This window comes from Argiope bruennichi, chromosome 4 (genome assembly GCF_947563725.1).
Source record: "Argiope bruennichi chromosome 4, qqArgBrue1.1, whole genome shotgun sequence".
Lineage (NCBI taxonomy): Eukaryota > Metazoa > Arthropoda > Arachnida > Araneae > Araneidae > Argiope > Argiope bruennichi.
Genome location: NC_079154.1, coordinates 66075690 through 66090422, shown reverse-complemented (window position 1 = coordinate 66090422; position 14733 = coordinate 66075690). Strand labels below are relative to the sequence as shown.

The window sequence follows — 14733 nt, the reverse complement described above, 5'->3', positions numbered from 1 at the left end:
GAATAAAATGCATTAGTTACGAAAATAAAATGTGCAACAGATTATTTTTAAACTTTAAAATGCTTTTTCTAAAATTATATAGCAGCACATATTTTAAATTTTGAATACATTTTAATAGTGAAAACATATTATAAATAAATGCAATTACCTTTCGTTCATTAAAAAGTTTGAAGGGGGGGGGGAAGAGAAAAAAAAGGATATATCCCTTATTTATCCAAAATAACAATGCATTTTACTTCTTCAAATTACAAATTTTTATTTTAAATTTGTTATAATACAGTTATCACTATACATTTTTATATTACATTACAACACTGTTTTCTTTTTTTAAATTAGGTTTTAAAAAATTATAAAACAAGATACATAATTTAAATAATTTTATAAACAAATATCATGCTTTATAAAAAATTCAAACTAATGGAAACAATGAATACGCAGATTTTTTTTTTATTCAGTATATATTACACAATAGCTCTGTGGTAGAGTTAAAATAAACTACAAATATGAGAATCTAGAAAACATTACATAGCAGCTGCTATGAGAGAAGCTCCCAAAGAAAAACCAAGCACTAAATACCCAGATAAATACAAATTTTTCAGATCATATCCATACCCCATATCCCAAAACTGAAAAAAAAGAAAAAGAAAATACTTTATTAATAAATGCATTTAAAGAATTACATGAAAAAAGAATATGATAGAGAATATTAAAAAAATGTTTAAACTTTTTATAAGGTTATAAATTTAAAAATACTGTATTCAATTAATTACTTCAAAACTTGAAAATAGTGAGAGACTAAAAGTCTTTCCATTTTTGCAAATATGAATTTGAAACAATGAATTTTTCAAAAATCATATTACCACTAAAAATTTGTGTATCATGTACAAAATAAGATAAATTTATCTTCAAAAGAAAATATTTAGCACTGATTAATGCCAATACAACTACAACACAATATTTGACTTGATTGTTGAGCTCGAATCTTATATGACAATGATTAAACAGACATTAATGAGTACTTATAAATGTTTTAACAAAATAATATTAAAAAAATTGAAATTAAAATACATACAAAGCGAACAAAATCTTAAAAATAACTTAATCCAATGCTCAAAATTATGAAGTCACAAAAACAATGTTATATTAACTATATGTGAAAATCATTTGATATATTTTTAAATTATTTTATTTCCTATTGAAATATATAATTTCGTTATTTAAAATATTTTCATAAATTAAATTTATTCTTTAATATTAAAATTCACTGCCTTATGACATTACTCTCCTAAGTTTTTAGGAAGAGAACAAAGACTATGATTTTATATTAAATCTTTGGAAATAAGGTATGTACTAGTGAAAATGTATATAAATATGTGTATAAAAAAATAGTCTACTGCTCCTCTTTTTGTATTCTAAAATTAACTTTCAACAAGAATATACAATAAAAATATAAGAAGATAGCATATAAGAAATTTTTCTTTCCTACAGCTTTCAAAAAATTAATGGATTGTTATTAATTAATAACTATATGTTTTTAGTAATAGTCTTATGCAAGATAAAGAGAGAAGTAATTTACACAATAATTGAGATAAGATCTAAAATTATGAAGTTATTTTAAAAATTCTCATTTCAATGATATATTTTAATATTTTAAATGCATTAAAAGCATTCTTTTTCTTTTCTAAATATAAATTCAAAAAAGAATGATTTTAATGAGAAGACTCAACTTATCATTTAATTTTACTGTTTAAAAACAAATAAGTAATTTCAGCAAATACATCCATATGTATTTTCACAAGAAACAACATTTTTTTTCTTTCTCTTTATGCACAACTTTCCAACACACATGGAGCAATTACATCCAGATAATTTCTCTTTGAAAAATGGAAACAATATATCATGTGATTCTCTTAATAGGTGTACTTTATCTAAAAGTCATTTTATCCCAATTATATCTGAATCACGAAATAGGAAACAGGAAAAAAACACAAAAATTAGATACAGTTATCAAAAAATTTGGAACATGTAACTACTGCTGATAAAAAGGTAAAAAATATAAGAATCCATATGAAAATTAAAGGTAAGTTATAGTAAATTTGCATGTTTTAAAATATTAGAAAATTTTTATGGAATTTATCATGAACATATCCTTAAAAATTGTTGGCATTAATTTCCTTTTAAAATTATTTAAATAATTAAATTATTTTAAAATTATTTAAATAATTTCAAAAGAATGTAACAAAATTCTACAGAGGTTTAAACTTTATTTCTCCAGTATTGCCTATATTTTAAAAGAATTCTGAAAATACTATCATAATTAAAGTTTTCAAATGCTAGTCTCCAAATTCATAAGTAAAAAAGTATTAAAGTCAATTGAAGAGCATTTTTAAAAACACATAAGCTTTTCAAAAATAATATGAATTAAATAAAAAAGATATATATATGCAAGATATTTTAAATATTTCAAATAAAAACAGATATTTAAACAGCTTAACAGTTTCATAAACTCTTACAGAGTAATTTCAAAATTTTATCTGATAACTCCATAACAAATGCAGATCAATTTAATAAATATTTCTAATAAGCTTCAGACTACTGGAAAACCTTAAACACTTACCAAATGCCGAACTCCATTTGCTCCATGGTAAAACAAATTCCATGCTAATGCAAACTTCAAAGAGAATATCACTGGAGCTGCAATCTGTAGAGTTTGAAAGTATGCAAAATAATATGGAAATGAAGCTGGTAGAGCCAGCATTCCAATGGCAAAACCATAGAGGCCTGTAAAGATAAAAAAAATCAATTAACATACATAGGCAATACAAGTCATAACTCACACAATAAATCATCAACAAGTCATCACTCACACAATACTCCTAAATTCTTCTTTATATAAAAAGAGTTTAGAAAGTTTTTTTACTTTTTTTGTTTTAAAATGAGTTAACTTAATTGCTTTAAAATACTTAATTATTTTAAAAGGAGATTAGATATGACCCCAATATGCAACAAAATGTTCTTGGTTGATATTAATAAAAATATTCTATCTTTCTAATCTATTGTTGTTGTTTTTTCTAATTTACCACTGCTGCATATATTTCATTGCTATCTTAATGGCAACAAACATTATTAAAAATCTCAAAAAATTTGAAAAATTATCCATTTAATGGCAGATAATGACTTTCAATTCTAAGCACAACTGCCTGCATATAAATAAATATAATTTAATTAGATAATGACAAATTACATGTAAGTAAAAGAACTAACTGGAAACGAATGTCATAATTTCTTTTTTTTACAAGTGGCAATATATTGCTTGATAAATACAATACTAAAAGATGTTCGCAATACTTTCCTTCAATGCAATTGTTATGTAAATGTTTAAAAAAATTGTACAAATAGCACTTTTCACAGTAAAATTAAAAGGGAGTAGGTTTGTTTAGGGAAAGACTATGAACTTATTAGGCAAAAAAATGAAATGGATCTACAATTTTAACACAAAGATTGCAAAACCCATTTCATCTATTTATTTTGTCTTGCCATTTTTGTAATTATACCAAAATACCCACACAGGTATAATTTTTTAAAAAACTGCTTAGTCATAGGAAGATCTTAAATGTACAAATACATTAAACTATTTCATTATAAAAGTATTTTCTCGCATATAATTTTTATCTTGGAAAGCAAAAATCATTTAAAGACATACCATAGGAATACACAATGAGAATACTACAGATTCCATTTATTAAAGACTTAACAATAAATACTTTTTAAAAGTAGACGATATTTTGAACCAATATTTTAAATTGTAAATTTAAATCGAAATTTAGAAACATTGATTATATTATGACAGTCTTTTTTTAAAACAATAGAAAAATGAATGAAGTGATTCATAATGCATGTAGCATGTCTAGCTTAAATGAAATATGATTTTTTGAATATATGTTTTATTGCAGGTCAAGCTTTTAAGGAATATATAAACATAATAACTGAATAAAATAATTTAGTGATTAAGTGATTTAAACTGAAAACATACCTCCGGACAAGACTATACCAGTTGCTCTGTGAGTTACAGAAAGAATAGATGTTAACTGCGGTCTGTAAAAAAAGTAGATAAGAAATAAACTTGCAAGAAAATATAAAAAAAAATCCAAAATGCATGAATTAATAAAAAATAAAAAAATTAAATGACAACAAAGATACAAACTCTATTTTGTATCTGGCAGAATGGTATTTTATTTTAAGTAAATATATTTTCACAAAATAGCTTTTAATGTCAAAGAAATCAATGCACAGTAATAAACATTTTAGCAATATTTCAGCTCTTTCATCTGGAATAGTATAATTTTCATAGAATATGATGCAGCAATGAAATTTATAAATTTTAAAATTACTCTTAAACATACCAAAAAATAATATAAATCAGTAATCAGGTAAAAAGTAATCAACAGTTCTGCTTTTATGTAATATCAAAATGAAATTTAAAAAAAAAAAAAGACATATGGATAGTAAAATTAATGAATCATTAAATATATTCAAGAATAAAAAAAAAATCTTTTTAGTTTTCTTTTTCTTTCAAAAAATCCTTTTCAAAACGGGTACAAACTTTGCCAACTATTCTTTAAAAAAAATTTAATAGAAACAAACTGAAAGACATGGTACATTAAATAATTTTAATACCTATTTCAGAATGATTCAGAGAATGTGATTACATTATTAATAAAATTCAGGCTATTATAATTAAGTTTTTAAAAAATCCAAAAGATTTATCTTACTTTTTTTTTTTTTTTTTTTGTATAACAAAATAAAATAATTTTCTTTATTCAAACCATAATTAAGCATACTTAGGTAATATTCAAATAACAGCTTAGATCAATATTTTGAACTAAAAGGCAAAATTTTAAAACATTCAAATATTTAACTAAAAAAATAAATATATGATTGAATTTTTTTCCCCATACTTGTATATAGTCAAATGAGGAGAAAGAGGCCTCTTTAGTCTTTCATTCCTTTCGAAAAATGTCTCGGAAGAAACTCTGACAGCCGATGTGCTCACAGGTACAAAACTTTAATAAAAGGGAAAAAATTAATAATATAATAAATATAATGTATATACATAAATTATAAATTCCTAAATACAACTTTAGAAATAATTTTGTCTCCAAAGGTATCCAACCTTTAAATACTATCTATAATTATGATATTTAAACCAATATCTAAATACTTATGTGAAAATAATAATTTGCTTTGTTAAGTTATAAAACAAACACTGAATGTTGAATTAATATTTGAATTATAATATCATTTGTTTTAAATAGAGTTGGCAATATTATTAGTTTTTATCCCAGATTAGATAGTGTATTTCTATTTTAGAGTTGTAGAAACATTGGCAGAGAATGCTTTTACAATACCAGTAAGTAAAATCAAAGCTTTTACAATGCCAGTTAAGATTTGAAATTTTTCACCAAAATTTTACAAATAAAAGCTTTTTATCATTTTTTCTGCTTATTATTAATAAATGCCTTGTTTTGCAAAATAATTTTATGGCTGAAGTGAGGCCATGCTTGAACACTATCGAACTTAATGAGATATATTCATGCCAGTTTATAAGGTAATCCTTTCATATCCATCTTGAAAGTGTTAAAACTGTAGATTTACAAAGAAATCATAATGTATTAACAGTTGGAACCTAGGGAGAGCCAATTTTCAACATTTAAAAAAAATATATTTTTAAAAAGAAAATCGATTTTTTTTTTAATATATATATTAAATGCTTGCTTGCATTTTAATCAGTGACATCTATTGGTAAACATGCAAAATATCTATATAAACAACAATGGTTTTAGGTTTTACCAATTTACTATTACTTTATTATCATTTTGAAAATTTTTCATTTAGTATTATTGAGTTATTCAGAGTATAAAGACCCCAATCATGGAATGCTCCAAATTGCATTTTTGACATTCATTGCTTTATTATTATTATTTGAAGAAATCTGATACCGAAGTCCATAAAATATTTTTGAAACTTATGATGATGCTGTTCCGTCTCAATATATCCCAATCAATGATTTTGGTTTCAAAGATTTAAGAGTACTAATTTCTACATCAATGACAAAGAATGGCCTGGATGGCCAAAAAAATATTCAAAGACAATCAATTGCAAGACTTATCAGACAAAAATGGGAAAAAGTTGTAGAAAATGACGGAAAATATTTTGATTTATATTTATTGTAAAAAATTTTTCCAAAAAATGCCTTTTTAGAGTGAAAAAATGATCAAAATATATACAAGCACCTAATAAATATCCTGATGAAGAATCATAGTTTACAATGAACTGCAATGCAGTTAATCCATATACATAAATTTAATTTTTGATGCCTAGTGGGTGTTTACTCTAAACTTTTATCATTAGTGGATTTATGTTAATCCTACTTTTCAAAAATGGAAACTGGATAAAACTTGATAAAAATTTCTATGTTTATTTTCATTTTTATAAAAGTACAACCTGACAGAAAAAAAAAGTGGCTTGAAGAGGAATTAGCATGAGAAGAACTTAATTGTTCTTAGTTGTTTGTTTTTCCTACAAAATTTTTATTAAAATTTCTATAAAGACTTTGTCATATTTTAACATATTAAAGTACTAGATTTAAGTTATTTTAGAAGAAATTGTTTTCTGTATTCTAAACTGAAATACTTCAAAAATTGATTGTTTTATGAATATAATAAAAGAATCACAAATCTTTCATTTTCAGCTATAGTTACAATTCAAGCACTTTTTATTTTCTATTGGCTTTAAATATATGAAATATTTTCCCAAATTAATGGTAAATAATTTTGGATTAATTCTTAATACTTTTACAAATAAAGCTTAAAAGTAATATAAATAATTGAACCTAAAATATATCTTATAGGTAATAGATGCCAAGTATGATTTAACTTTAAACATTTTTATAACCTTTAGAAAATATTACAGTCATTGAAAAATTCATTTACTCAAATTTGAAATTCAGAACAGATTTGCTTAAAAAAATTTCCTAATGTTGTTGCCTTCATATTTCAAAATGCATTTTAAAAATTTATATGTGTAAGTTTTTTCTAAAGCACTGGAACTAAATTCGTGATGAAAATCAATTTAAACAAGAATTTTGTTTTGCAACTTTCTTTTAATGTTATTTTAAAAGTCTAAAAAAATCTTAGTCATCAATTCGATGTAATATCACAGATTGCATTGCATTTTAATATTTTTATAATAAAAACAGGTATTTAAAATATTTGCATTGTTGTTCCAGGCAAACAAGACAAAGGTCTTACATCAATGCATAAATAATCTTATTAACCAAACTTCAAGGTAAAAAGAAATTTCCTTTAATAAAAGAGATATATATTATATGTCATTGCAAGATAATAAAAGTATTAACAACTATAGAATGCAGCTGAATTTTACTTTTATGAACTTGCTAATGTGAGAATTTCAGGACTTTAAATCTCAAGAGTAGCTTTCCCAACAATGAAAGAAAATGGAACCTCAGGGGGACATTACTGAACTAAAAATGGAAATGAGCAATCAGTTTTCAACACTGATAGCACACCCTGTGGTTGTCACTTGTGGCTTAAGGAACGGTTTTGTTTAATTTGTTGTTGGTTGTTAAATTTAGACTTGGCAATATTTCAAATATTTTAATTACATTCTTTTTGTATGTGTGTGATTGCAGTTTGTTACTGCTATATTATTAGAAATAATATATTTTTTAAAAAAATCAGGTTAGGCATATCAAATGTAAAGCATTATCATCTACAATACTTTGAAATAAAAATTAAATCTCCATAAAAAAAAAATTATATGCCTATTTATCACATATGAAACTTTTTGACGATAAAGTTAGCGTTTTAAATTTTCTATGACTGACAAATTTTCATCATAATTTAATAAAACACTTCCTGTATAATGAATAAATATTCATTGAAATATAAATATTTTTATATTAATAAGATGAAACTTGTTGACATAAAATAGAAAGGAATATATTTTTACATGTCCTCAATAATATTAGTTGCAATTGCTTTATAAGCAGAAACTGTTTTATTGACCAATGTTTTCTTACTTTTAATAAGACTATCAATTTCATTTCTAGTTTCCATTTTCCACAGATAAGTTAAAAGTTGCAGAAATATGAATTAATTTACTTTTTTCCCCCACAAGAGTTTTATACTTTAAGATGAAAATTTAAATATGAATTGCAAATAGTGGCTTACCACATTAATGTAAAAGGTTTTCTGTATTTTCTTTTAAAAAATAAATGTATGAGAACAAATATATAAAGTTAATTTGTTGGTTTTTATAGTTACTAATTAGAGAAATGAAATGATACTTTTACTTTATTTTATTCTTTATTTTTTTTCTTTTGTCATAATATTTGCACAAAACTGTATTAAAAAATTAGAAATTAATCATACATCATTTAGAAGAAATTTTTTTATTTGAATAAAGAGTATATTAATGTCATAAACAAATTATAGTAAATAATATTATTTTATAAATTATCATCAATTTATTTTTAAATTAAAATTTAACATTAAATTTTACTTTATTCTAAAATTATATTCACAAGTGACTTTTAATTGTATTTAACAATTATCATCTAATTACAATTATTATGTAGATAATAAAATGAGCGAATCCTGCAAAATGAGGGGGAGGGGAACCAGTAATTTGCAAAGAAATAGTAATCTTATAATTTCTTATTTAATTTGGTAATGAAATAAGCCCAGCAAGCTAAATAAAAAAAAAATGATTATACATAACTTTACTACTAGAGTGAATATGAAAAATACGAGCTAAAAGAACTCAGAAAAAATTTTTTAAGTAATCAGCATCAATAAAAATAAATAAAAAAAGGCCTTTATAAACTTTTTATATCCTATTCATGAATAAAAGAAATGGTTTTTGGCAATAACAATAAAATGTATAAGGAAATTGCAATCTTTGATTGTGTTTAGAGTCTCTCTTTACTGATAAACATTTTATCTCTGTAGTTACCACATTCTGCCCACTCTGTTCTTATCTGCATGACATAAGAAATCCACATCAATCACTGTTAGGGATATTAGCATCCTATAGAGAACACATTTGTAGTGGTCACAAATTACTCTTTACTCTTATATTTGAACTATGCGCCCAAAAGGATCGGTCAGGGCTCTGTCAAACAAGGCATTTTGGCTCATAAAGTTAAAGTGTAATTATTCCATTCAGAAATGAAAAGAACAATACAAAATATAAATTTTCAGGGAGGCATTAGAATTAAAGACATTATAGGAAGCAGAATATGATCTCATTCTATAGGGAATAGAAAATGCAACAGCCCCAGAAGTCTTTCAGTTCTCGCAGCAATATATGACAGTAATATTTTCTATCCAAAGACCTAAGAAGTCCTTGAATATACATTTTATATTATGGAAGATTAATAACACAAAATAATTACATCCTCTAAAGTGCTAATCATAGCTAGCTCTAACATTCACTGCTGATCACATTTGACTAAGCTTACAATTCTAACAAAATTTTCAGATTGCTTTTGGAGACATCACTTTAAAATCACTTTGGAAAGTAGATAATTTTATTTATTATTCAAATGGCATATCAATAGAATATAATTTGGTTTACTCTTCTGTTTTAGATTTTAATTCATATAGCCTTCTGTGATAGATGCTTTTATATTAAATTAAATGCATAATTTTTAATCTTTCATATCTTTAAAAAAAACTGCTTTTCAATTCTAAATATAATATTCTTTATTAAATTATTTTGTATTTTCAATAATGATTATTTTTAGTGGTAAAATGCTTAAACAGGACAAATTGCTTGCAGAAGATCAAACTTCAATAAACTTTTAGTGATGATCAAGTTTTTGATGCTGATTAAGCTTGACTCAATCCTGATCACATCTTCATAATCATTAAGAATCAATCCTAGAAATATCTTCCAATTTTATATGGAGAAATTCATACGGAACAATTTTAGAAGAGCATATTTTGATGAAATGATAGACTTACATTATAATGTGTATAAGTGGTATTCAATATGGAAGCATGATAGTAAAATCATATCTAATGATGAGAGCCTATGCTGGAGGAATGATGGATGATTTTTTCTTGAGTTTATTTCACTCTTTGCAACTGGAATACATGTTGCTAGATTTGTACATTCCCACACAGTTTTTATATATATATATATATATATATATATATATATATATATATATATATATATATATATATATATATATATATATATATATATATTATGTGTGTGTGCTTTATTTTCAATTATTCTGCATACTGAAATGCATTTAAATTATTTCAGATTTTTTTGAATTATTTTACTTTTTAACTATTACTATTATACAACTTTTCAATCCATAAATGCCTTTTACATAAGACTTTTTCATATCTGAATTTTCAATTTTATAATTTGAAGTTAAAAATATACTTAAATGCTTTTAGAATAGTTGGAAATGATATTAATATTTAGAAGTATAAGTGTTTTATTCAAGTTATTTCCTTGAGTTTATATTAATGATAATTTATACTGATATATATATATATATATATATACTATTTTATTTGTCTATACTGTTTCGTAATTGTCTAAAAATTGGGAAATCTTTTTTCTAAACTTTTTAATATATTACATTATTATTTCATAAATGCACTTACACTCCAAAATACTATTTATTATATGCTTCACACATTTCAGAACTACTAGTTTTAATCTCCTTTTGATCTCTGAAATTTCAATTATATCAATTTCATCTCTGCACAGTATTTCCTTAAATAGTTATTTATAAAAAAAAAAAAGCAATGCATTAAAATTAGTGTTAATTTTGAACCATTCTAAGAATATTTCATAGAATATAAGAATTCTAAGAATATTCTGCTTTATTTAATTGATATATATTTTACTAATTTTTCACTTATTACAAGACAGTAATTTAAAAATATTTAAAAGCGGGCATAAGTCAGCTGCTCAAATGGAGGTAAAAAAAGTAAAGTCTTGTCAGTAAATAAAACATGTTCAAGGACAGCAGCCTTTTCAAGCTATGAGATGTTAATAATAGCCAACTTTGGTAATTAACCCTTATTGTGGCAAGATTTTTTTTTTTTTTTTTTGAAGAAAAGCAAAAAAAAAAAAAAAAAAAAAAGTATATAGGTAACTTCTTTACACTATAAAAAAAAACATAAAAAAAAATTAAAAAATCGTGTAATAAAAATCATTTAATAAAACTAAGTTAAAAATTATTTTATAGTGGTAGTATATTTTTATAAAGTTGCATGTATGGTATACTATACAAAATGAACATCAGGGTTAACTTGTTCATCCAGATTTGCTTTTTGGCAGTTAAATTATTAATCTAGTTTGCATTTTTTTAAAAACTATATCACGCTGAAAGACTAAAAAATAAATTTAATTTTATCAAGCTACTTAAATTAATGAAAATGCAAATTAGAATACATATATATATATTGTGAAATAAAAACGGAAGTGAATATCCTACTTTGGAGTTATGGTCTAAATAAAGCTATTCTTTTGCATTTTAACATTAATAAAAGCACATAACTGAATATTTTGCAGGATGGATTTGAATTTCTGAATAATATTAAAAACATTGTTATAGTTTGTGTATCAAATAAATTTTTTAAAAAGTTACAATAAAGGAAAAAAAAAATGTATGGAAATGAAATGGATATCATGAAGAAGGTAGTTTTTAGGATTTAAGATAATGCAAAAATCATTTTTATGATATTACTTTTGGAATATATGGTCATCAATTCCCATAGTGATTAGCCATTTCGCTAATAGGTTAAGCAACTTTATTAATCTATCAGTTTAATGCCTATTTCTTGTTTTCTATTAAACCTTCTTTCTTCTAAATAAATAAAACCTTTAGGGGATATTGCAGGTTCTCTCCAGTGCATTTCTTATAAAATTCCCAACTTCATTAATTTGTGAGCCTTGAATTAAGCAAAAACGCTTATTAAAGCAGTCAAACTTTCATCTAGATATTTATTTGCATTTGAGAATCACCATTCTACAGTAAGTAATAAAAGAGATTTCTGTGCCACATATATCAGTATTTTAGAAATAGAGATTTTGCATTTTTCTTTTCTTTTCCATTTTTCCTGTGCTTCCCCTATAGAAACTTTGGAAGAAATTGTACAAAAAAATTACAATACAATTGAAAACTTTACCTTCCCAATAATACTAATTTCATTTTCGTACAATTTTTCTTCCATCAGTTATTAGTTCTTTAGAAAGTTTAATGCAGAAGAATTTTGAAATAAAGAAATTTGCATTCCAGCTGGGCAATGATAAGACAAGATTGGCAATAATAGGACTACTCTAAAATTTTTAGATTTCTCTATTATTACAACATGTCTTGTAGAATGTTTTCTATTATAATATTTTAAACAAAAGCAGCTTTCATGTTAAAAATATTATCCATGAAAAGATTTTAATCCTGAGCAATTCTGCATTATCAATCACTATCATGATAAATTATTAAATGCAAGATATATTGTTTAATATTGACACACTTCATTGAGGAGATTTTAATACTATTATTTTCAAAATATTTTATTGAAAGGAAAAGCACAAATATTTTATAAAATGAAAAATCAGCAAAATAAATTGAAATTTTCTTTTGTTTGGTAAATTCTGATTAGTCAGCATGTTACGAGAGGTTATTTATAATTGCAATAAATAGATAATAAAATCATGATGCACAGTGGACAAAATAAGACAAAATGTAGTCATTGTCCAACCTTATTCCAAACTTTATCACGAATATAAAATACCGATGAAGTTTATTCATGCAGCATCACAATTGCATTACAAGCATAACTATAATGCTTATGACATTACATCCTTTTAAATACTTAAAGATATGAAATACATACTAAAAGTAAATTGGTATGGCAGAGTTGAGCATGAATTGATTACTGTATTTCTGAGGATTAAAACCCTTATAAAAATGAAATGTAGATTATTGTACTTCCACGTTGGCATGATGATATTTTTCAGAAGGCATGTATAAAGTCTTAAAAAAAAATTACTACGACAATTTTAAATGTGAAAAATATATGGAACTATTAAGGTGAACATCTTAAAACAGATACCTAAATCAGGAATTTGATAAGAAAATAAACATCTTGTCATTTCCTTTAAACATCATATGTGTTTTCTTATTTATCAGATAAAAATCCAATTTAGAAATAATATGAAAACAAATAAGGTTAACATTAAATGAATATTTAAAATATAAAAATAAAATATCCAGATACCTTTGAAGGCTTGATGTAAAACAAGCTCTCTTTCCTATTCTTCCCAAATGTCTGAAATAAATAAAAGAAATGCAATTATTTAATAATAGATAGTCATCAGCAATGCTCTTTTTGACTTAGAATGCATCAAAACAATGTTGCATTTTTTCTCCCTGATTGTCAAGTCTTTAAATATGAATTGGATTGTAGTTTAATAAAATATGAAACATATTGATATTGGTTTTTGGATATATTTTCTATTAGCAACTTTTTTTTTGGCAAGTTGAACTTTACATGAATCGCAGAAATTCCATAATATGCCAAATGAAAAATCGTCAATACAAAATATCACCGATAGACCTATATTGGAACTATATTCAAATTACCCCAAGTAATCAATAAACTTCGTTTATCTGAAATTGATAATACAAATTTTAAAAAATAGTCAGGCAATATAAGACTATGTATAAAATTCACGTTGTATATCTAATACATAGTTTCTTTGAAATCTGATTTAAAAGTATATTAATCTACTATTTTGACATAGTATAATATAATTATTATATGTTTTAACTCCCCATCAGTAATTAAGTCCATGTAAAGTAATTTTATTTTTAAAATTTTGTTTTTACTAAACAAATTTTATTTTTATATTTTAACAGTTCAAAATATTATTACAAGCAAATCAAATTGTTGGATTTTCACTATGCAGTGTACCAATTATATTATTATAATTTAATTAATTTTGTTTGCCCACAAAAATATACTACGTTATACTATTTTCTAGAAGAAATACATCAATATATATTTATATATATAAGTATTTACTTAATTTTAATAACAAAAAGGTAAGAAATATTTGGTATTACCCAACATTAATCCTTAGAAAATAGAAATGAGAAAAAAACAGTATTTTCTTTGAGCGTCATACTTATTTAAAATATTATCTAGAATAGATTTTTAAAAATATGAATGAAAATAAAGAAATAATATAATTTTAAATGTATAATTCTAATCTGATAAATACTTAAATAACCCACACTGGGCTATTTATAGAACATATTGCAAATGTTAGATACAGGGTTGGGTTTTTTTTATAAATATGGTTCATAAAAATTGTAAATATGTCCTATCTATAACATATTGATTATATATATATTTTAAAACTTACCTCGACAAATAAAGGCAAGCACTCATGATTATTTCAAGAAAATTATAGAAAGATTAATTTCGGTAGAAAGCTTTCAGATGTGATTTAAGGAATTTCAAGAATTCCAAACATATGAATTACTCTTAATCCGAAAGAAATTTATATTCGTTTGGTTTCGTAAACATATAATAAATTTATACAACTACCGGTTGTCCAGCTTTGCAGTTATTTAACCTTGAATAATTTCTTGACCAACGAAAGGCTGGG

At 24.0% G+C, this 14733-nt stretch overlaps 1 protein-coding gene across 1 annotated transcript; it reads right to left on the bottom strand.

The window, feature by feature from the left end:
* Positions 1–431: 431 nt before the first annotated feature.
* On the bottom strand, positions 432–14695 carry LOC129966208 (succinate dehydrogenase cytochrome b560 subunit, mitochondrial-like). Its single transcript, XM_056080621.1, has 6 exons — positions 14488–14695; positions 13338–13388; positions 4959–5063; positions 4034–4095; positions 2618–2781; positions 432–626 (listed from the first exon to the last, which is right to left on the bottom strand). The coding sequence occupies exons 1-6, from the start codon at positions 14511–14513 to the stop codon at positions 522–524; spliced, it is 513 nt and encodes a 170-aa protein (XP_055936596.1). The 5' UTR covers positions 14514–14695; the 3' UTR covers positions 432–521.
* Between the last annotated feature and the right edge of the window lie 38 nt (positions 14696–14733).

Excerpts from the sequence above, each read along its gene's own strand:
- LOC129966208 (XM_056080621.1), bottom strand. The coding sequence starts at position 14,513 with ATGAGTGCTTGCCTTTATTTGTCGAG. Across the intron at positions 2,782-4,033 it reads TGGTATAGTCTTGTCCGGAG|GCCTCTATGGTTTTGCCATT; the intron begins GTATGTTTTCAG and ends TTATCTTTACAG. Across the intron at positions 627-2,617 it reads CAAATGGAGTTCGGCATTTG|TTTTGGGATATGGGGTATGG; the intron begins GTAAGTGTTTAA and ends CTTTTTTTTCAG.